At 42.1% G+C, this 22,330-nt stretch overlaps 1 protein-coding gene across 4 annotated transcripts in view; it reads left to right on the top strand.

Annotated features, from left to right (window-relative positions):
* The window catches only part of ACSS2 (acyl-CoA synthetase short chain family member 2), a 55,113-nt gene that overhangs the window by 24,256 nt on the left and 8,527 nt on the right, over window positions 1-22,330 (top strand). For 2 of the 4 annotated variants that reach the window (XM_012523834.4, XM_058286965.2), the window contains exons 3-8: window positions 17,515-17,606; window positions 17,806-17,909; window positions 18,163-18,235; window positions 18,484-18,559; window positions 18,731-18,845; window positions 19,634-19,672. In XM_012523834.4, the coding sequence (XP_012379288.2) occupies window positions 17,515-17,606; window positions 17,806-17,909; window positions 18,163-18,235; window positions 18,484-18,559; window positions 18,731-18,845; window positions 19,634-19,672 (499 nt within the window). The remainder of the gene's footprint in view (window positions 1-17,514; window positions 17,607-17,805; window positions 17,910-18,162; window positions 18,236-18,483; window positions 18,560-18,730; window positions 18,846-19,633; window positions 19,673-22,330) is intronic. The other 2 variants (XM_058286964.1, XM_058286966.2) reach the window with 1 other exon arrangement.

Consider the following 22,330-nt stretch of genomic DNA (forward strand, 5'->3'; position numbering starts at 1 on the left):
ACTTTTAAGTCCAAGCCCTCACCAAAATATCACTAGCTCAAACGTCATAAATCTCATCATATAAATCAGGTATCTGTGGTACTCTAGGTATCATCCATCCAGGTACAAAATTCCTCTCCAGGTCTGAACCAGTGAACCTATAAAAAAAGTTATCTCTTAATAATAACAGAGTGAGAAAGGTATAGGATAGTCAGTCCCATTTTGAAAAGGATCAATAGGGAAAGAATAAAAGGGTTGTTGGTCATGAGCAAGTTCAAAATCGAGGAAGGAAATTTCCTTTAGATTTCAAGACCTGGGAATCATTCTCTGTGGCTCTCGACTCTGCCCCTGGATGCATGACAGTATCATCTATGTAGGCTTTTCCTCAGAGACATTCTTCCTTTTTCATGAAAAGGGTACAACATGTATGCAGCAGAATAGCTCCACCTACCCACTCCTGCTTACAGAATTTGGAGAGTACAATAATCCTCTTCCACTTTGTCCAGTCCCTGTCTGCCCTTTTCAGTTCAAGCTGGCAGTGTTTGTATTCCATACATATGCTCAAAAACCTTGTTACTCTCTCATGAATGTGATGTGAGTTCACATATTAAACAAGAGGTTTTTCCATAATCTCTCCTGGCTAATCCCACTGCATCCTGCCTTCTGCTGAGATGGGTGATTGGATCCGTGAAACACAGGCAGAACCTTGTCCTGCCACACCTTTGTTCCTCTGTCCAGAGCACACTGTGAATTTCCTAACATTAGCATCTTTTGAGATCAGGATAAATTGAGACCTCCTAAATCATCAAGTGCTGGTTGCTTTAATCTCCACATTTCTGTCCTCAGTTTCTCTTTTGCTCCTACATGTTATATAGAGGCAAGGTGAACCAGGCATCATCTTTATCTTTAACAATGTCCTTGGAATTCTCTTTAGCTAATTATTTAAGAATATCACTTACTATTTCTGCTTTCCATCCTCTGCTACTTTGTAACAAGGATCACTTTCACTCCAATTTCTAATAGGTCAAAATGTTCCTCAATTCCTTCTGAGAACTCCCGAGAAGCACCTTTGATGTCCATATAACTAACAGCAGTCTCTTAAAAGTAATTTAGGCTTTTTATAGCATGAGTCTCAAAATTTTTCCAGCCTCTACCCATTACCCAATTTGAAAGTCATCTGCACATTTTTAGATATTGACTTTAGTGGCACCACACTTCACCATACCAAAATCTGTATTCATTCCCCAGGGCTGCCAAAACAAATGACCACAAACTTGGTGCCTTAAAACACCAGAAATGGATTCCCTCAAATTTCTGGTGCTAGAAGTTTGAAATCAGGTTCTATAGTGTGGGTTCCTTCTGCACGCACTGAGGAAGAATCTGTTCCATGTCCCTCTCCAAGCTTCTGGTTGCTTCAGGTGTTCCATGACATTCTTTGACTTGTGGACACATGACTCCTGTCTCTGCCTCAGTCTTCACATGGTTTCTCAACTCTGATATCACTGTGTCTTTGTCTTCCCATGGTGGTCTAACATATCTATTTTGCTCTCCTGTTCTTTGTGTTTGAGGACACTCCGGCATTGCACTAGGTGCCACGATATTCCAGGATGATATCATTCCAAGATCCTCAGTTCCATCATAGATTTTGTCATACAAGAAAATAGTCAGGAGAGCAGATATAGGTCAAGTTGCTGAGTGCCTGCTTCCCATGTAAGAGGTTGCGGGTTCAATACCTAGTACCTCCTAAAAACAAACAAACAAATGAAAAAAACAGCTCTCACTGGGGAGCAGATGTAGCTCAGTGGTTGAGTACCTGTTTCCCATGTATGAAGTCCTGGGTTCAATTCCAGGTACCTCCTTAAAAAAAGAGAGAGAATGTTCACAGGTTCTTTTGAACAGCAGGTCCAGGACCTGTTGTGTTGGGAATGCTCTGTAGGTGCCCAGGAAGATGATGATATAGGACAAGTCATTGTCCTGGAAGACAGGCACTCATTGCTCCCCCAGCATCTCTAGCCTGCCTGCCATGATGGGCTGACTCATATTCATACCTCTGGACTCTGCCCATTCCTGGGCACTGGGTTAATCTCTGCTTCTCTCTGGGCCTGTGTTGGAGGCGATTGGCTGCTAGGCTCTAGGCCTGGCCTTTGTCCCCATGGGACCTGGTGTGTATCGCCCCTCCTTGCCTACTCCCACTGGCAGCCCTGCTCCCAGAGGCTGTGCCACCCCAGGCTGCTTGGGGTCATCTGGCTGCTAGGTTTACACCATGTTTGTTTGGGGTTTTTTCATCATGGTGTTTTTATATATGGAGAACTCCAAAAGAGCAGTCATACAGGCCTCTTGTAGAACTTTAATTTCAGCTATTCTTAACGATGACTGTTTGTCTATTTGAGGTGTCCTCCAAACCTCCACGTATTTTACGTCAGAGAATTCTAAATGTAACATCCAAATTTGGTGACAATTTATCCAGTTGTTTTTGCTGTGGAAGAAACTGATAGAAACCTAATTTTATTTGTATGGCTAGCCTACTCCATAGACAATCCACTAGCTTCTAGCAGCAGGTTTTTAAATATTAATTTTATAGATATTTATAGATGTGTGCCAGGCACTGTACTTAGTACTTAGGATACAGCAATAAGCAAGATAAATCTGTTCCTTGTCCTTACGGAGCTGACAATCGGATGGAGGCCAGATCTTTGCCTGTTAGATAGCATTTTATTTAGGAAGGGAGTATTGGAGTCAATGTGACCTTATTTCCAGGGAGAGGTGAAGGGAGTAAATGGAGGCACATGTGTTCCTGTAACAGTTGGGCACTGCTAAGGACTGTGAAGGTGAACATATGAGGGTCTCCTTGTCTGAGGTTTTGGGTGTCAGTAGTTGTCCAGATATTGAAGAGGTTGTGGTGGGTGTTGCCTTGGCCATAGGCTGAGGCTCAAAGTAGATGGGTGTCTGCCTTTTATGGTGCTCCAGGAGATTCTTAGGAGAGATGCAGCTCCATGTTCATTTGAGTATACTCCAAATTGCAATAGGAAAGAAACACTAGACTGGAAGTCAGAAAACTAAGATATAGTTACACATTTGGCAAACCACTTCCTCTGGATTTGTTTAAAATGAGGATAATAATACTTGTTTTGCCTATGGCTAAAATAGCTATGAAAATCAAGTGAAGTATTATCTTTTAAAGCATTTTTATTCTGTCTGTATGTAAGGAATTAGTTGAATTCTTATTTGATCTATACAATAAACATGTGAGGGAGGCATGGAATGTTTCCTTATTTTTCTTTGATATACCCAGTGAAGTTTGATCTTTTTTATTGTTCCTGTGTAAGTGAAGCCTTTTTTCTTTGAAACTGACTGAGGGCCCATTCCCCTGCCTCTAGAAAGGAAGAAACTGAGTACCAAAGAGTCTAGGACATATTAGAGATTATCTACTCTAACACCAACCGTCCTCTTCCTCTTTACTCTCTCCTTCCTCCCATCTTACACTCAGAAGGAAACTGAGGCTTAGAGAGAGGGGAAATTTTGTGCATATTCATACGTTGAATTAAGGGTAAAGAATAAATTTAAGTCTGTTGACTCCATATCCAGAGCCATGGGTTCCCAAATTTTAGTGTGCACAAATAATTGCCTGAGGATCTTATTAAAATAGAGATTCCTGGATCCCACTGCAGCCTATTGAAGTGGAATCTCCAGAGAAGGAGGCTTATGACTTATATTTATTTAACCTCCTCTGGTGATTCAGATGTGAAGGGAAGGACAAAACACCTTTAAAAGATAATTATTTAGGACAGTGGTCTTTTTTTTTTTTTTTTTTTTAAAGATTTATTTATTTATTTAATTTCCCCCCCTCCCCTGGTTGTCTGTTCTTGGTGTCTGTTTGCTGCGTCTTGTTTCTTTGTCCGCTTCTGTTGTCGTCAGCGGCACGGGAAGTGTGGGCGGCGCCATTCCTGGGCAGGCTGCACTTTCTTTTCACGCTGGGCGGCTTTCCTCACGGGCTCACTCCTTGCACGTGGGGCTCCCCCACGCGGGGGACACCCTTGCGTGGCACAGCACTCCTTGCGCGCATCAGCACTGCACATGGCCAGCTCCACACGGGTCAAGGAGGCCTGGGGTTTGAACCGCGGACCTCCCATATGGTAGCCGGACGCCCTAACCACTGGGCCAAAGTCCGTTTCCCTAGGACAGTGGTCTTAAACTCTTAAAATTGTATACCTAAAAGAATTTTTTTTTAAACTATGTAAATCTTCATACATTTTAAAGCTCACATCTAAAAATTTTGCCATAAGTTTAAATCGTTGCAAAGAATTTAATTTCTAATGTATTTTATATTGTATACATGCATATATTGTATGTATCTTTATCGAAGCCTTGAAACTGCATATAATTTATGAGAAATATCCACCATACAATGTAGTTTGCAAAGCCTGATTGTGTTGCAAAGTCAATACAATCAGCCAAATCATCTCTACTTTCTGTTGAAAATGCCTGACTTCTTTGCCAGTTAAAATAAATATATGGGGAAACGGACTTTGGCCCAGTGGTTAGGGCGTCCGTCTACCATATGGGAGGTCCGCAGTTCAAACCCCGGGCCTCCTCGACCCGTGTGGAGCTGGCCATGTGCAGTGCTGATGCGCGCAAGGAGTGCCCTGCCACGCAGGGGTGTCCCCCGCGTGGGGGAGCCCCCACGCGCAAGGAGTGCACCCGTAAGGAGACCCGCCCAGCGTGAAAAGAAAGCGCAGCCTGCCGAGGAATGGCGCCGCCCACACTTCCTGTGTCGCTGACGACAACAGAAGCAGACAAAGAAACAAGACGCAGCAAATAGACACCAAGAACAGACAACCAGGGGAGGGGGAGAAATTAAATAAATAAATAAATCTTTAAAAAAATAAAAATAAAAATAAATAAATAAATATATGTTTCTACGATAACTATTTCACTTCTGAATTGTAATTCTCAGAGAGATAAGGCAAGTAGTCCTGTCATGAGTTTGTTGCCTGGATGAATTAAGATGTCACTCCTTTCAGTAGTGAGTTCTTACAGAAACTCTCTTTGATTTGTTTTCTTGAGGCTCTCCCCCAGGAGTTAAACTTTTTCAAAGTGTCCCTTTGCTTGACACTCTGGAGATTTTTATACTCTAGCATTACATTATAATAAGATATGGAATGAGATATATGATGTTCTTTTATAAAGTGAGAGAAGGGTAATGGTGAAAGAGTGAGTGAGAAAGGAGAACCAACTCCAATAGATCAATGTTGGGAAAGATTACATGTGAAAGTTGAGGATCTGTCTGGATCTTTATTCTTTTAAAACTGCCTGGGGAAAAAAAAAACAACTGCCAAGGAGCAAATGTGACTCAAGCTATTGGGCACCCACCTCTCACATGGGAGGTCCCAAGTTTGGTTCCTGGTGCTTCCTAAAGAAGACAAGTAGATGCCAGAAAGAGCAGACACTGCTACAAGCAGATGCCACAATGAGCAAGATGCCACAACCAGGAGACATTGCAGATGCCTCAACGAGCAGATGCCGCAACCAGCGAGACACCGCAAGGAACAAGATGCCACAATGAGCAGACACTGCAACCAGGAGATGCTGCAACCAGCAAATGCTGCAACCAGCCGATCCCACAACCAAGCAGATGCCTCAACCAGCAGATGCCTCAACCAACAGACACTGCAGATGCTACAATAAGCAAACGCCACAATAAAGCAGATGCTGCAACCAGCAAACACTGCGACCAGCAGACACCACAGAGGCCACAACCAGCAGACACTGCAACCAGCAGATGATGCAACTAGCAGACAACACAACCAGCAGATGATGCAATCAGCAGGGAGCAGAAGTGGCTCAAGCGGTTGGGCACTGGCCTCCCACAGAGGAGGTCCTGTGTTAGGTTCCCGGTGCTTCCTAAAGAAGATGAGCAGAAAACAAGCAGACAGATGAGGGAGCTATTTGGGGGTTGGGGGTGGGGTGGTAAATAAAAATAAATTAATTTTTAAAAACATACAAAACCTCTCCCTGCTCAGGTACTCACAGGAAGAGTACCTGAGCTTGAAGACTAATGATTTAAACAGTATTGTTTGCTACACAATAGAGAAATATTGTAATGAATATTTTTGCATGTGTATGTTATGCATGAGTGATCTGATGTCACATGTAAATGTTGCCCCTCGCTGTTTTTTGCACTTCCTTTTTCTGCTCCAGGTATATATCTGATTTAGGCAACATTCTGAATGCTATGATAATAAAGCACCTGAGAGGGCTGCCCTCATTCACTTGCTTTGGGTATTCTTAGACTTTGGTGAGGCCATTATGGAACACAGGATGGAACAAGTGTGTGTGATTTCCCTCCCCTAAGTAAGCATGTAGGGCCTGGGAAAGGGATACCTTCTGTATTGACCCAGGTTCTGCCTTCTCAACAGAGAAGTGGCACACTACCCAACTGGCAACAAGGCCACCTTGGCCAAGGGGAATAGCACAAGGTCCCTGGATAAAGGCCTGAAAATAGCTGGCAAGAGGACAGAGTGCAATAATAGCCCAGACTGTAGGACAGGAGTCCCATACCTGAACCTCACTTCCAGGGGCTTCCTCCAATCTCTCCCATGGCACAGAATCCAGGACTGAGCTTACTGTAGGGGCTCAAGAAACTCTTTCTAAAAAATTTTTATTTTATTTCCCCCTCTCAGTTTCCAATCTGAACACCTCTTTCTGGGGAACCAGGAGCTTCTTGCTTTTTTAAAAAACTAATCAGTTTTATTGATACCTGTTAATAAAGCATAAATCCATCCAAAGTGTACAGTCAGTGGTGTTGATATAATCCCATAGTTGTGCATTCATCACTTCAGTCATTATTAGAACATTTTCATTATTCCAGTAATAATAATAAAAAGCAAAAAACAAACATAAAAAGAAAATTGATCACCTTTGAATCTCTCTTATGCTTCCCCTGCTGTACATGGCTGCTATTCTATTTCTGTCTCTCTAGTTTATTTGTATTTATATTTTGTAAAAAAATGTCATATATGCAATATTACCCATATTTGTACTTCACAAGAAACTCTTCTTGATGTGACTCTGAGTCCCATTCCACAAGTATTTCCTCTCTGTGTCAGCCATTTTCCCTTGTCATGTCCAGCATCTTATCTACGTTGTTTGTTTCCTCTGTTATACCTTTTTTCCATCTATGTTTCTTCTCTTTAATCAGCCTGGATGCAGCTGGTCATATAAGCAGAGATAATTTTTTTATCCATTCATTTTATAATTATATATTAATTCCCTCTGTTTGTCAACCTTTGTGGTAGGTAGTGGGGAGAAAACAGATACAAAGATATCCTGTCTGCTTTAAGGAAATCAAAACCCATTGAGGGAGACAGGTATGTATGTATATGACTATAATGCCAGAAAAATAAGTGCCAAATAGTGTATTTAAGCAAATAGAAAGAGGCAAGTATAAATAATTAAATAAATAGTGCTAGAGAAACAATCATTTTGGAAAGGAAGATTTATAAAGATGTCTCTTCTCTTCAAATCAATCTGTATGTTTATTGCAATCCCAGTCAAATTCCATATGAGTTTTTAAATTGAAATATAATTCACATACCATACAATTCACACTTTAAAGTGTACAATTCAGTGGTTTTTCGTATTTTCAGAGTTGTGCAGCCATCACCACAATCAATTCTAGAACATCTTTATCATCCCAAAAAGAAACTCGCTACTCATTAGCAGTCACATCTCATTTCCCCTGAACACAACCCCCACCCCCAGTCCTAGGCAACCATTATTCAACTTCCCGTCTCTATGGGTTTGCCTGTTGTGGACATTCATGGAGTCATACAATATGTGACCTGTTGTGTCTGACTTCTTTTGCTTAGCATAATGTTTTTGAGGTTTATTCATGTTTGTAGCATGTATCAGTATGTCATTCTTTTTTTGGCTGAATAATATTCCATTATATGGATATAACACATTTTGTTTATCCATTCATCAGTTGATGGACATTTGGGTTGTTTGAGTTTTTGATATTATGAATAATGCCACAATGAGCATTCATGCATAAGGTTTTTTTCTTTTTTTTAGGCGGTACCAGGGATTGAACCCAGGACCTTGTACATGGGAAGCAGGTGCTGAACCACTGAACTATATCTGCTCCCCCATGCACAAGTTTTTGTTGTGTTGACATGTTTTCAGTTCTCTTGGATATATACCTAGGCATGTAATTGCTGGGTCATATGGTAGCTCTATGTTTAATCTTTAAAAAAAACTTTTTTTTAAAATTTTTTATGTTTAATCTTTTGAGGAGTTGCCAGGCAGTTTTCCAAAGTGGCTGCACCATTTTACATCCTTATTGGCAGTGGATGAGGATTTCAGTTTTTCCATAGGTTTGTCAACACTTGTTATCTTTCATTTTTTTATTATAGCCATTCTAGTAGGTGTGAAATGGTATCTCATTGTGGTTTTGGTTTGAATTTTCCTGATCATGTTTGTTTTTTGAAGACTGATTGGTACAGACCTGGCTTTTCTGAGCCAGAGGGTAGGACAAAAGGTAAGGTATGTATGTTTAGGCAGGCACTTAATGAATGGATCATTGACTGATTTTTAATCCAATTTCACCAGTCTTGTTAGTGGAAAGTCCTTCCAGATTCAAGTAATAGGATGACAGTAGATTCAAATTTTTGAATCAGGAGTTGGGTGAGACTGCATTAGAGACTGCAAGCTTAACATCACTTGAAACCAGAAATCCATGGTGTTTTTAAAATAAACCTTTTCTCCAGAAGTAAGGGAAAACCGAACAGAATGATGAATTTCTGATTTTAGCTTAAAATCTGTCCTTTGTGGACTTTAACCCCACAGTTCTCAGGGCTTCTATACTTTGATTTTCTTCCTTATGCAAATTCTGGCCCTTGGAATGCTCTTTTCAACATCCCTATTTTGGAGGTTGTGTCACTTAGAAGGAGAATGCCCTAAGCTAAAATCACCTAGATGCTAGAACTGCGCTGTCAAATATGATAGCTACTAGCCACATGTGACTATTTATATTTATTGTAATTAAATATATTAATTTATTGTAATTAAATATAAATATATTTATATTTATTATAATAAATTTTTTTTAAAGATTGATTTTATTTATTTCTCCCCCACATTGTTTGCACTTGCTACCTGCTCTGTGTGTCTCTCTGTTCATCTTCTCTTTAGAAGGCACTGGGAACCTGGGACCTCCCACATGGGAGAGAGGCACTCAGTTGCTTAAGACACCTCAGCTCTCTCTCTCTTTTTTTTTTTTAATTTTTCTTTCTTTCTTTCTTTCTCTACCCCCACTTCTGCCACCTCATTGTTTGAGCTTACTGTCTGCTCATCTTCTTTTTTAGGAACCTGGGGCCTCCTATGTGGAAGAGAGGTGCTGAATTGTTTGAGCCATCTCCACTCCCTTAATTAAATGTAAATAAAACTAAAAATTCAGTTCCTCAGTCATATTTCACATGTTTAATAGTCACATGTAGCTATTGGCTACTAAATTGGACAGTACTGCTTTAGAGTAAGCTGCTACTAATGTGCTGAGTGACCTGAGGCTATCATTTCCCATCTCCATGCCTTAGGTTTGTCTATAAAATGAGGGCAGTGAATATAAAGCCCCATCCTGGTAAAGCATTCTAAGTGATTTGTTCAGTCTTTGCAGTGTGCCCATCTCCCACTTTGTTCAGCCCTTCTACCTCCTTACTACAGCTGGGGCAGGAGTACCCAGAGGGAACATTAGGCTATTAATTGGCCAAGTTATGTTGTTCCTGCTCCTGTTCCATAAGTAAAAGGGAAAGTGACTTGAGAGCATACTTACATCTGAGTTCATCACATCTGTGCAGTACTTTATAGACCACAGAACCCTTTCAAATTATTTCCTCATTTTACAGAGTCTAAGAAACTCAAGGTTGGAAGTAACTTAAAAGTCATCTCAAACTTTAGTGAACACACAAGGAGCTTGTAAAATGAAAATTCCAAGGGCTCACTTCTTGGAGAATGATGTAGTAGAAGGGGAGGGTGCTGGGGTTTCCCTGGTTCACCTTGCACCTATGCTGTAGCTATGTAGGATGGGACCTTGGAATCTGTATTGTTAACACTGTCTGACCACACTTTGAGGAACATTGGTCTTGATTAGTCCCCAGCCACGTAGCAGAATCTGCTTTTTGGTATCTCTGCAAATCCTAGTTTTTCTCTCTCTCTCTTTTTTAAAGATTTATTTATTTAATTTATTGTCAGTGCCACCCCTCCACACCCCCCACCCGACCCCCACACCCCCCTGTTGTCTGCTGTGTTCAATCGCTGTGTCTGCTTGTATTCTCATTAGGTGGCTCTAGGAACCAATCCTGAGACCTTCTGAAGTGGGAGAGAAGCGATCATTCTCTTGTGCCACCTCAGCTCCTTGATCTGTTGTGTCTCTCGTTGTCTGTCCTCTGACTCTCTTTTTGTTGCATCACCTTGCTGTGCCAGCTCTCTGCATAGGGCAGTACTCTGCACAGGCCAGCACTCCACATAGGCCAGCTCACCACACAGGTCAGCTTGCCCTCACCAGGAGGCCCTGGGCATCAAACCCTGGACCTCTTATATGGTAGGTCCAATTGCTTGAGCCCAATTGCTTGAACCACATCCGCTTCTCATCCTAGTTTCTACATGATCTCTCCAGAGTTAAGGAGCCTCAGGAGGAGTTCCTTTCATCATTGGACAGCTCTGACAGAAAGCCTACTTTATAATGAGCTCTCCCAGCTGACCTAGCTCTTCCATTAGAATTCCTTAACACTAGTCTTCCTCTTCTTTCCCTTCAGATTCATTCATTAATTGAGCACCTGCTATGTGCAAGATTCTGGGTAAGGCACTGGGGACTCAGCACTAAATAAGACCAATTTGGTCCCTGCCTTCATGAAACTTACAGTCCAATGGAGATAGTCAATTATTTTTGAAAAATTTTTTAAGTAAACAAATAAATAACCCAAGAATCACAGCTTGAGAAAGCTGTGAAGAAAATAAATAGGGCTCTGTGATAAGAATAGTAGGAAGAGGTGAAGCTCCTTAGGGTAGTTAAAGAAAACTAAGGAGGTGACATTTAAACTGAGATATGAAATATGAAATATGAAATAGAACAAACCATTTGGAGAATTGGTGAAAATAGTCAAAGAATATGGCATGTTCTTTCATTCAGAAGGTCAAAGTATTGGGAACCTAGTGGACAGAATGAGAGAATGGCACAAGATGAAGTTGGATAGGGTGCAAGGCATAGTAGAAATTTGGATTTTCTTCTAAGTGCCATGAAAGCCATTAAAAGCTTTTAAGCAGGAGGTGATATAGTCTAGTTTATATTTTTAATACATCATTCTGGATGATATATGTATGGGAAAGGGGCAAGAGAGATGACAGTTAAAGGGCTATTGTGGTTATCCAAGCAAGAGATGAAGGTGGCTTGAAATAGGGTAGAGGCAAATAGAGATACAGATAATTGAGACTTGCTATCATGTCCCTCAATATCTTCTCTAGGATAAACATCTCAGTTACTCCAGCATTCCTCTCATAACAGGTATGATTCCTCTTCTTACCTCTGTGTTTCTCCTCTGGAAGGCCCTACTCACCAGGTTAGATCCTGCCCTGAACTCTGATGCTTTTATGAACAACCCAGTTCTCATCCTGCCCCTCCAACTTTCCCTCAGCTCTTTCCTCTTATCCTATGCCTTACTTTTATGCTAGTCTAGAGAGCTAAAATCCTCAATCCAATGACTATCTATCTCATATTAAGAGGGGAGGCCTGACTTCCCTGCCATTACTCAAATATCAGTCTTTCAACAATTTGACCATGAATCTTGAGTACCTATTGTGCCATCTGTGCTTGGAGGAGACAGAGAGGGATAAGACATGATGCCTGCCCACTAGGAGCCCAGGGTATGATAGGAAAGATAAGGCCCCAATAACTGTAATCCAAGGTAGAACAGGTAGATTACAAGGAAAGAGAGATTAAGGGTCTTGGGAAGAAGGCTTAATGGAAGTTGTAAATTTGCAGCACACAGGGGTTGAGGGCAGGGAGTGCCCTTTTATATGGGAGTGGGGTGGGGGAATCAAGAATGGCCTCACTGGTGGTGGACTTGGCCCAGTGGTTAGGGCATCCGTCTACCACATGCGAGGTCCGCGTTTCAAACCCCAGGCCTCCTTGACCCGTGTGGAGCTGGACCATGCACAGTGCTGATGCGCACAAGGAGTGCCCTGCCATGCAGGGGTGTCCCCCGTGTAGGGGAACCCCACGCGCAAGGAGTGCCTCCCGTAAGGAGAGCCGCCCAGTGCGAAAGAAAGTGCAGCCTGCCCAGGAAGGGTGCCGCACACACGGAGAGCTGACACAACAAGATGATGCAACAAAAAGAAACATAGATTCCTGTGCCGCTCACAACAGAAGCGGACAAAGAAGACAGAGAAAATAGACACAGAGAACAGATAACTGGGGTGGGGGGGGGGGGGCGCGGGGAGAGAAATAAATAAATAAACAAATCTTTAAAAATAAAAAAAAAAGAATGGCCTCACTCAGAAGTTGACATTTGAGCAGTGACCCAAACATAGGGAATAAGTCATGTGGACATCTGAGGAAAGAATGCTCCAAGTAGAGGACAAAGGCTCTGTGGTTAAGTGTGCTTGGTTTTTGCCAAACACCAAGAAGGCCATGTGGATGGAGCAGAGTAAGAAGAGACAAAAGTAAAGATGACAACAACAGTATTGAGGGACCAGATCATGTAGGAACTATTAGGCTATTGTAAGAACTTTGACTTTTACTCAAAATGACATAGGAAACCATGTGAGCATTTTGAGCAAAAGAGAGACGTGATTAACTTATCTGATGATGGTTTTGGAGTAGGATGGTAGAGGGCAACGTGAAGAGTAGTCAAATTCTAAATATATTTTGAATTAATAATGTGTTACAGTAAATTTAGAGAGTGTAAGTGATGAGGTTGTTGGAAAAGATTCCCTGGAGAAGGTTCCCTGGAGGAGGATGAGAAGGACCTAGTGACTGTCTACTTTGAGTTGTCTTGATAACCACATGGCCTCTAGGTAAAGGGGAAGTAGTCTACAGCAAGATTCCCAATTGGTACCCCAACAGCTAAATAGTTTTGTTTGATAAAAATTCATTAATAGGGAAGCAGATATGGCTCAAGCAGTTGGGTGCCCTCCTACCACGTGAGAGGTCCAAGGTTCAGTTCCTGGTGCTCCATAAAGAAGATGAGCAGAAGAGTGAGCTGACGCAAAATGATGATGCAACAAAATGACACAACGAGGAAACACAAACAGGAGCGGAGGTGGCTTAAGCAATTGGGTGCCTCCTTTCCACATGGGAGGTCCTGGGTTTAGTTTCCAGTGCCTCTTAAAAAGAAGACAAGCAGACACAGAAAGGACACAACATACAGACACAGAGAGCAAACAACGAGGCCAAGCAGTGAGATGGGGGGAGAAATAAATCTTCTTTAAAAACCCAAAAACTCATTAATAAATAAATAAAATACAAACTCATTAATAGTTTTGTTTGACCCACATTGTTTAAAATTTTAAAAGATTAGTTGTCAGCACTTAAAAATTCAAAAATTTTGGCAAAAAAATAGATTCTAGGCCTCTCTTGAAAAAAAATTGGCAACACTAAGCCCTTACTCTCAGAGCACAAAAATTGACAGGAGCTAAATTTAAGTACTGGCAGCCTCCTTTTGCCAGAGCATGTTATCTCCAGTCCCTGCTCCTCTCTATTGTTTCCCCAAAACTGAGGCTGTGTCACACATGTTAAGAGAAAAATGATCTTGTCTCTTACCAAATTTTTCTTTCAGATAGTCTATTTCACTCATTTCTATTACCTGTCTGTATACTTGCAGCTTCCTATATAGAGGAAATAGGCCTGGACCCTTGAGGTCTGGTCCTACTCTGCCAACAACCCATCAAGTGACCCTGAGCACAGCATATGGCCTCTTTGCCTCTCAAAGTTAGGAGACTAAATTGAATGTTCTTTTAAGAGTCTAACATCCTAAAGGGCTTGGGATCTTGAGGTTGGCCAGTACCCTCTTCCCACCCCCCAACCAGCCAGGCCTCAGCCGGTGTGTATATCAGAGAAAGAAGATACTGGAAGGAATAAGGTGCCTTTATTAATAATGTATAACTTAAGCCATAGCCAGGGAAAGGAATGTACTGTGTGTGTGTGTGTGTGTGTGTGTGTGTGTGTGTGTGTACTGCTGGAAGTGGACTCAAGTAAGCCATATTTGTATGGGTTTGTGCTTATCTTATCCTGTGCAGCTTCTATGTAAGCTCTAGTCTGGGTGTTAGGAATATAGAGTGAACAAGACAGACAAGGTCTCTGCTGTCATGATGGAGCTTATATTCTGTTAATAGTGAAGAAGACAGATGACATACAGGCAAACAAATAAAAATACATGAGATAATTTCAAATAGTGGCAAGTTCCATGAAGAAAGTTTATTGCAAGTTTCTAGAGTGGCAAGCTGTGCATATAGATATGTATGTAAATGTGTTGTGTTTGCAGTGGGCCCATGTTTGAGTCCTGGGTGCATATGTTTATTCTTTTTGTGTCTATGTGTGCAAATAGACAGCTTTAATGCCTAGAATGTTTGTGTATTATTATATGTGACATATGCATGTGACGGCACACAAGTGAGCTGGTGTGAGGTATGTATACGGGGTTACGTGTGCATGTGGGTGTGTGGTATATATGGGTATTCTGCCATAACTGGAGACAGTCTAAAGTTCCTGTGGCACTTCTAAGTGGGCGGTTCAAAGAAATGACTTTTCTGCCCCTGGCATTCCACTTGCCAGCTTCTTCTCTCCCTGTGCCTTCTCACTTTCGTGAACTCCCTGGGCTTTGCTGGCTCTCCTCAGCGCTAGGAAGGCTAAGCTAAGGAGAGGATAATAACTAACTTGTCAAGCCAGCAGCTGGAAAGAGGCCAATAATCTTCTGTGTAGCTTCCATTAGTAAGAAAACGCTTGACTTCCCTGCCCGCCCCTTTCACACTATGAAGGGCCAGAGTCCTGACTTGAAGTCAGAAAACCTGAGAATCTATTCTTGGCTCTGCTAATTATTATTGCCTGACCTTGACCAAGCTACTACATCTCTCTGGGTTTCAGTTACCTTCTTCATAAGTACTCTGGGTAGTAAGGACGGAGTGGAGCACAGTGGCCTAGAATGCTTAGGAAGACCTATATGGTGCTGGTGCTTAAGAGCAGGGAGGGCATTCTGAAGAAGGACACTGGCATGATCAGAAGTATGGAGGGGGCCCTGAACTTCTGTTCAGGGGAAGCCAGGAGGAAGCCACTTAGAGTAAAATTTACACTTCCCACAATTATCTACATGGCTCTGTATAAGCTAGCTGCTACCTATCTCTCATTCTTATCCTCCTTCCTATACTCCAGCCATATTGGTTTCCTTTCTATTCTTTGAATAGACAAGCACATTACTGCCTCAGTGCCTTTCCATCTGCCCAGAATACTCTTCCCAAGTATTCATACGGTTGCCTATTTCCCATTACTCAGGTCTTAGCACAGGTATTACCTCCACAGGGAGAGGCCTTCCCTGACCATCCTATTTAAAGTAGTCATCCCCTAATATTTACCAGTGTTTAAAATACACATATCCTGTGACCCAACAGTCTCACTAATATAACAGTCTCACTATAGATATACTTGCAAGTGAGTAAAACAACATATGAATAAAGATATTCACAGAAGCATTTATTTGTTAAATGAATTGTTATATCCAAACAGTGGAAAATTATGTAGTGACAAAGAGAATGAAACAGCTTTATATGTCTTCATGGAGAATTATATCAAGGTCATTGTTAAATTTTTAAAAAGCAAGATGATGAAGCTCTACACTTAAGATTGTACAGTTTACTGAATATATATTTTACTTCAATACAAATTTTTTTGGAAAAGAAAGACATAGAATAGTGTGTATAGTAGCTACCATTTGTGTAGAATAAAGAAGAATATATAAATATAAATGCATATATAAATACTTGTCAAATGGGCCTGTCCCTGAGTAGAGCGACTCCCCCACCCCTGCTACTTCATGCTTGTTTGGGGACTCTGAGGTGCTTATCTCTTTTCTGAACAGCATTAAAATTCAATTAAAAGATTTCTGCCTTCATTGGTATTCCAAGGATCTTATTAAAGATTGTAGCCTTCTTTCAAAGCGATTATCTTGATCACACCACACTAGTTGAGTTGCCTTGGCTCTCCATCCATCCTACTAGGGATAGTCCTGTCTGCATATTGAGAATTTCTGGAAAGTTACAAAAAATACTAGTAACAGTGTTTGCCTCTAGGTAGGGTGATTGGGGGACAGGAATGGAAAGGATACTTTTCATTACAAATCTTTTTATGCAATACCATTTGTATGTATTACCTATTAAAAAATCATAAAAACGAAAACACTGAGGGGAACATTCTTGTAGCTAAATCTCAGTGTACAATCATTTAAAGTAGTATTTTTCCCCGGTTGTTCATTATTATATCATTCTGCTTTATTTCCTTCAAAATGCTTATAATCTGAAATTATCTCCCTTATATTTGTTACTTGTTTTTTCACCTGGGCTATCATTGGAATATAAGCTCCATGATGATAGGCACCTGACTTATGTCATTCATCAATGTCTGATTTCTATATATGTATCAGCGCATAGTAGGTGTTGAATAAGTGAATGAACAAATGAAGGGATGACTGAAGGAAATCAGGCTGAAGCCTAGGGAGGAATGGGAGGTAAAGCTGAAGCATAGAGAGAAATCAGGTGATGGAGGGTGTTAATTCTCATACTTTAAATGTACATTGGAATCACCTACTGATTCTTTATACCAGTTTGTATAAAGAGGGCTTAGTAAAGAAACATTCTTTTTTTTTAATTTTTAAAAGTTTATTTCAACATGACTATGCTTATAGAAATACACACATATTGGTTAATAGAATGCAATTTAAAGTTTACTTATTCTACACAATTTCAACAGAAAACTTGGTACATAGTTTTAAGATTTTTAAAAAAGAAAGGATTTGCAATTAGGTTTATTAAGAAACACATTCTTGGGCCATATAATTCTGATTCAGTAAATCTGAGCTGGGGCCCAGGAAGCTACATTTTAGCAAGTTCCTTAGGTAATTTGGGTAAAAGTGATCTAAAGACCCCAGTTTGCATAACACCACTGCAGTCTTGATACTTCACTCAGAATCACATGTGATATTTCTCCTAGATACATCCATAGGATAGAAGAGAAGGAACCATCAATCCATTTTATCAACTTAAAAACAGGTCTAGAGATGGTCAGTGTGTTTTCCAATGACACTCAACATGCATACAAAGTACCTTGTAAGTTCAGAACATCTGACCAGTCAGCTCAAAGTGTGGTGGCAGGTAGCTCACCCTCACAGGACATTCCCAGACCTTGTTCTTACTGGATGGATTTTATGCCTGTTTCTGTTTCTTGTATGGGGAAGAGGCTATCCTCTCTAATGACTCATTCTTTCTGGTGTATCTTAGGGAGGGCAATGAACCAGGGGAGACCACCCAGATCACATACCGTGAACTTCTGGTTCAAGTATGTCGGTTCAGCAATGTTCTCCGAAAACAGGGTGAGTTTGGGGATGTGGGAAGGAGACTGGGGGACCCCACCTTAAGGTATCTGAGGACTTAGGGAGAGTGGTCAAGGAATGGAAAGAATCTGGTAACAGAGGGGCAGTAAAGGTAAGTATGCAGGGACTAACTGGATGGGAGGGAGTGCATAGCAGCAGGAAGAGTCTATGGTCCTTAATCTGTGTTATTTACCTTCAGGCATTCGGAAGGGTGACCGAGTGGCCATCTACATGCCCATGATTCCGGAGCTGGTGGTGGCTATGCTGGCATGTGCTCGTCTTGGGGTTCTACACTCCATTGTGGTAGGAGTTTGGGCTGGAAAAAAAAGGCACGAGTGGGGAATAGGGCTCTGGAGAAATAGTTTGGGCCTGGATGATATAAGGTCTTAAACAGAAGACTGAAGAGCTTGGAAGTTTTGTGCCATAGGTCCATATAAGCTTTTCAGTTTCTTCTAGGACCTGGGGAGACTCTGAAAGTTCCATGAGTGACTCCTTTCTTTGTTTTCTCAATCCATGGGGCTTCCTTCTCTCCCTCAGTCTTTCTTCCCTTCCCTAGTTTGCAGGCTTTTCTTCAGAATCTCTGTGTGAACGGATACTGGATTCCAGTTGCAGTCTTCTCATCACTTCAGGTGACTAATTCTCTCACCCCTTCTCCAAACCTCCCACACACTGAGTCTTAGTCTTTAGTCAGTTCATTGATATTTGGGATTGCTCAGTGCCCTTCCTCTCCCAGTCCCACCTCAGCTCACATTACCTGGAAAAGCCAGAATCAAGGGTCCCACTCAGGAAGGGCTCTGTGGACATTGTGCCCATTAGGAATAAGTGGCTAGGGGTGTGTTGCCTTCCTAAGCCCTGGAATATCTGTTGCTCCCCAAAGATGCCTTCTACAGGGGAGAGAAACTTGTGAACCTGAAGGAGCTGGTTGACGAGGCCCTGGAGAAGTGTCAGGGGAAGTAAGTGTGTTTGCCAATTGGCCACTGCCCTGGGTCACCTGGGCCTTCCCTTGTGCCAGGTTCTGGGCTCAAACTCCCTTTGTCCCCTACCCTAGATTGGCATAGGTGAATCCTGCCAAATTCTCTTCTGAGCCAACCAGCCCCACCACTTCAGACTTTTCTTTTCTCCAGGGGTTTCCCAGTGAGATGCTGCATTGTGGTCAAGCACCTAGGGCGGGCAGAGCTGGGCATGGGTGATTCCCCAAGCCAGGCTCCCCCAATTAAGAGGCCATGCCCGGATGTGCAGGTGAGTCTGTTACTGGTCCGTTCCACCCTCCTCTGAGCTCAAACTAGCTCCCTCTTCCTGCTCAGGAAGTTCCTGATGCACTCCCTTTCCTCATTATAATGCTCAGCATCTGGGAACAATCCTACAAATGCCTCCTTTGGCAGCTCTGGTTGGGAGCCAGGGGATTTTGACCTTTGAGCCCCTTCCTTGTACCTCAGGAAAATTTAGCTTGAAAGGGAAATTGTGAGGGAAACTGCAGTGCTGGTTGGGGTATGGTGGTGGGCACAGAAGACCCTCAGGTCTTGGGTTTGTGTTAGAAATTCGGTGACTTGGGTGACTGTATGTGTTCTCCTTGATTACTGGGCTATGGCTTGGAGTGGACTATCTGTGGCCTAGAGGATGCCTACCATGGAAGGACAAGGATCTGGGCCTCAAGATATGGCCTTTGTTAGTTTTGGATTCAGTGCTTCTGGTGGGCACAGTGGGAAAGACCAGTAGTAGCCTCCAGGTGTGAGGGCATGAGGGACAGAAGTTCTGGGGTCCAGGAGGACAGACGGTTCCAGAGATTCTGTGACTTGAGGGACCCGAGTGGCCTTGGGGCTAGAGAGGTTGGAGAGCCCAATCAGCATTAGGGGTTCTGGGATCAGAATCAGGAAAAAGGAGACTGAGAGGACCAGTGGGGGGCGGGGGGCGGGGGGCAGGGGGCGGAGGGAAAGGAGGCAGCCAGAGTTTGGGGATATACCAACCCTTCCCACCCACCTCCCTGTCCTTGGACCCTGCTCATCAGCCTTTCCATGGGCTCTTAACAGGGTAAGCTGAAAGAGAAATCCAAGTGCATCCGGCCCCAGGTATCCACCTCTGCACTGCCTTGGGCACTGCTTTTCTGCGTGCTTGTCTGTGTGTCCATCTGCTCTTTGCCTGTTTGCCCTTGTGGCTGCCAGACCCAACCCCCTTTCCCTTCCCCTGGGCCCCCTGAAATCTAAGCCACTGTGAAGGGTTGTGAAGTCAAATGCCTATTGCTGCCTCTCTGAACTGGCATAGAGCATGGATCTTACATAGGTAGCAACAGACATGGGATTTCCCTCCTGCTGCTCAGAACCTTTATGGGAGAGGGGCCAAGTAACCTATCAGAAAGCATTTACTATGCACTTAGCTGGGGGCGGAGCTAGCAGAGACAGAGGAGAAGAGGGTGCAAGAGTTACAGACCTTGAGAGTTCAACATCTAGTTTATATACTACTTGGGGATTTACACACTGCACATAAGTTCTCCAATATAATTAAGTGCCAAATTTAACAAAAGTCACAATGTAGGTAGTTCTAAGAAGGGAGATACATGAGTGGGGGCTCTGAGCAGATTAGTATAGAGGAGAGAATGGGGCCTGGAGTCCAGAGACCTAAAGACTAATTTTTAGCTATAGGCTTTGAGCAAGTCACCTCTCCTCTCTGGGCTTCAGTTTTCTCTTTAGTAGTGGAGGTGGTAATACATGTTTAAAAGGAAATGGCTTCTCTTACTAAAACAAAACATAAAGCCCCCCTATCCCTCTGTGTTACCATCCTTATTGGGTTTCTTATTCTAAATCTGCTATGATCAACCTCTTAGGCTAATGGTTGATACAATATAAGCTCCTTTTCTCTATTCTTTTTAGCACAATAGAGACAGATCTGATTCCTAAGGACACTGCTTCCCTTTAAAACAGGGGTTCTTGTGGGGATGCATTGGTGTGGGTGTGTTATATTTATCAAATAAATACACAGTATAGTGTGGACTTAGAAAGATGTCTGTGTTTTTCACCTGACTGGCAAAGTGGTCTGTGGAACAAAAAAAAAGTTAAGAACCCCTGCTTTAAAACACAAGCAGGAACCTAAGCCTCTTTTCCTGGAAGAGGTAACAAACTTAGAGGTTTAGAGTATAGGCTCTCGAGCCAAACTACTTGTGTTCAGATCCTGACTTTGCCACCTGCTACTGTGTGAGCTTGCCTCTCTTGCCTTAGTTTACCCATCTATAAAATATGGACAATATGTACCTGCTTTTTAGGGCTTTTTCAATATTTGTAAGGTGCTTGCACATAATAACTACTCAAAAATGTTAGCTTTTATTGCTTCCCCTTAACATAGCAAACAGGCTGTCATTTCTAAATGGGAGACCAGAAAAGAAATATCAAACTCTTGTAATTTTCAGTAGCAGAAACCCTCAGACCACAGGCTCCTGGATTTTTGTTTCTTAAAGATGAGAATAATCAGTTATCAAAAAACTAAAGGGCATAAAAATAGACTTACAAAGTCCAGGCTTATTGATCTGGGAATTGCAGCCAAAACTGAAGAAATCTTGGCAGAGTTCCAAACCATCTCATCCTTAAACACTCTTTAAAGGAGGGCCTGGCACTGTTTGTAGTTTCCCTCCTCAACCATATTACATGTGAGTTCCCTCATGTTGCTCTCCCACACCTGGCACCTTCCCTCCCTGAGGCTCTATCCTGGTCCAAGGACAAAGGCCAACTCTTCAGTTCTTATTTTAGAAAATTCAAACCTTTTCCTGGTACAAAGCTCTGGGCCCTCATAGGCACACACCTAATTCACAACCAATGTTTGCTCTACTACTTGAGCTTATCCTGCTTCCTGGTGCTGGTTATGGACTCCATACCTGGAATTCTCCACCCCTGCCACAAGAGAAACAGTTTTACAAAGTCCCCTAATTGCAGGCCACAGTAAAACTATGCCTTGTTCTTACATGTACTTAGTGCTTTTTCTATGAAAGTTCACACATACTATGGGCCAGAACCATTTGTCCAAATCAATATTGACACATTTCTGCTTCAAAACATTAAAACCCTCATCTCAAGTAGATAATTTGGCAGGGTGTTCACATGACAGTGTAGACCCAAATGGCTCTCCCACCAAAAAAATAGAGTATATTCTTGTATTTTCTAGCCTGTAAGCAGCTTATCTCTCTTTTTCTTTCCCTTTTTAATGACATCCTCACTTGGCCTGGGCTTGTCATTTTTCTCATGCTCACATGCCAGAAACCTTGAATTCTCTTAGAATAAGGGACAGATAGTATAGGAAGAGAGGAATTGTTGGGAGAGTCATTTTATAATTTATCAAGGTTGTTGTTATTTTTTTAAACCAAATATACACACAATAAATTAGCATATATCCATGTAGTGGGAGAAGGATGTTTTTCTCATACTGCCATATTTGCCTGCCATCCAGGGCCACTGAATATTTAAGAAGCTAACAGATATGAAAGGGCTTTGTGACAGCTAGGGTAAACCTGAAACAAATCCCATCATCACACCTTTAAATTGATCTTCCAGAGGAGCCAGTGGGCACTGGACTAACGTCTATCCCCCCTGACGTTTACCTGTTTCCCCTTCTACCCCCTAGGGTAATCCAAGGTTTGATATTTATTAGGTAATACCTTTCTGTTTTGATATTCCCCAAATCCTGTGAAACATTAGGGCAAGAATAATTACCATCATTTTAAAAAGGAGTGACTTGAAGTAAAG

This window comes from Dasypus novemcinctus, chromosome 24 (assembly GCF_030445035.2).
Source record: "Dasypus novemcinctus isolate mDasNov1 chromosome 24, mDasNov1.1.hap2, whole genome shotgun sequence".
NCBI lineage: Eukaryota > Metazoa > Chordata > Mammalia > Cingulata > Dasypodidae > Dasypus > Dasypus novemcinctus.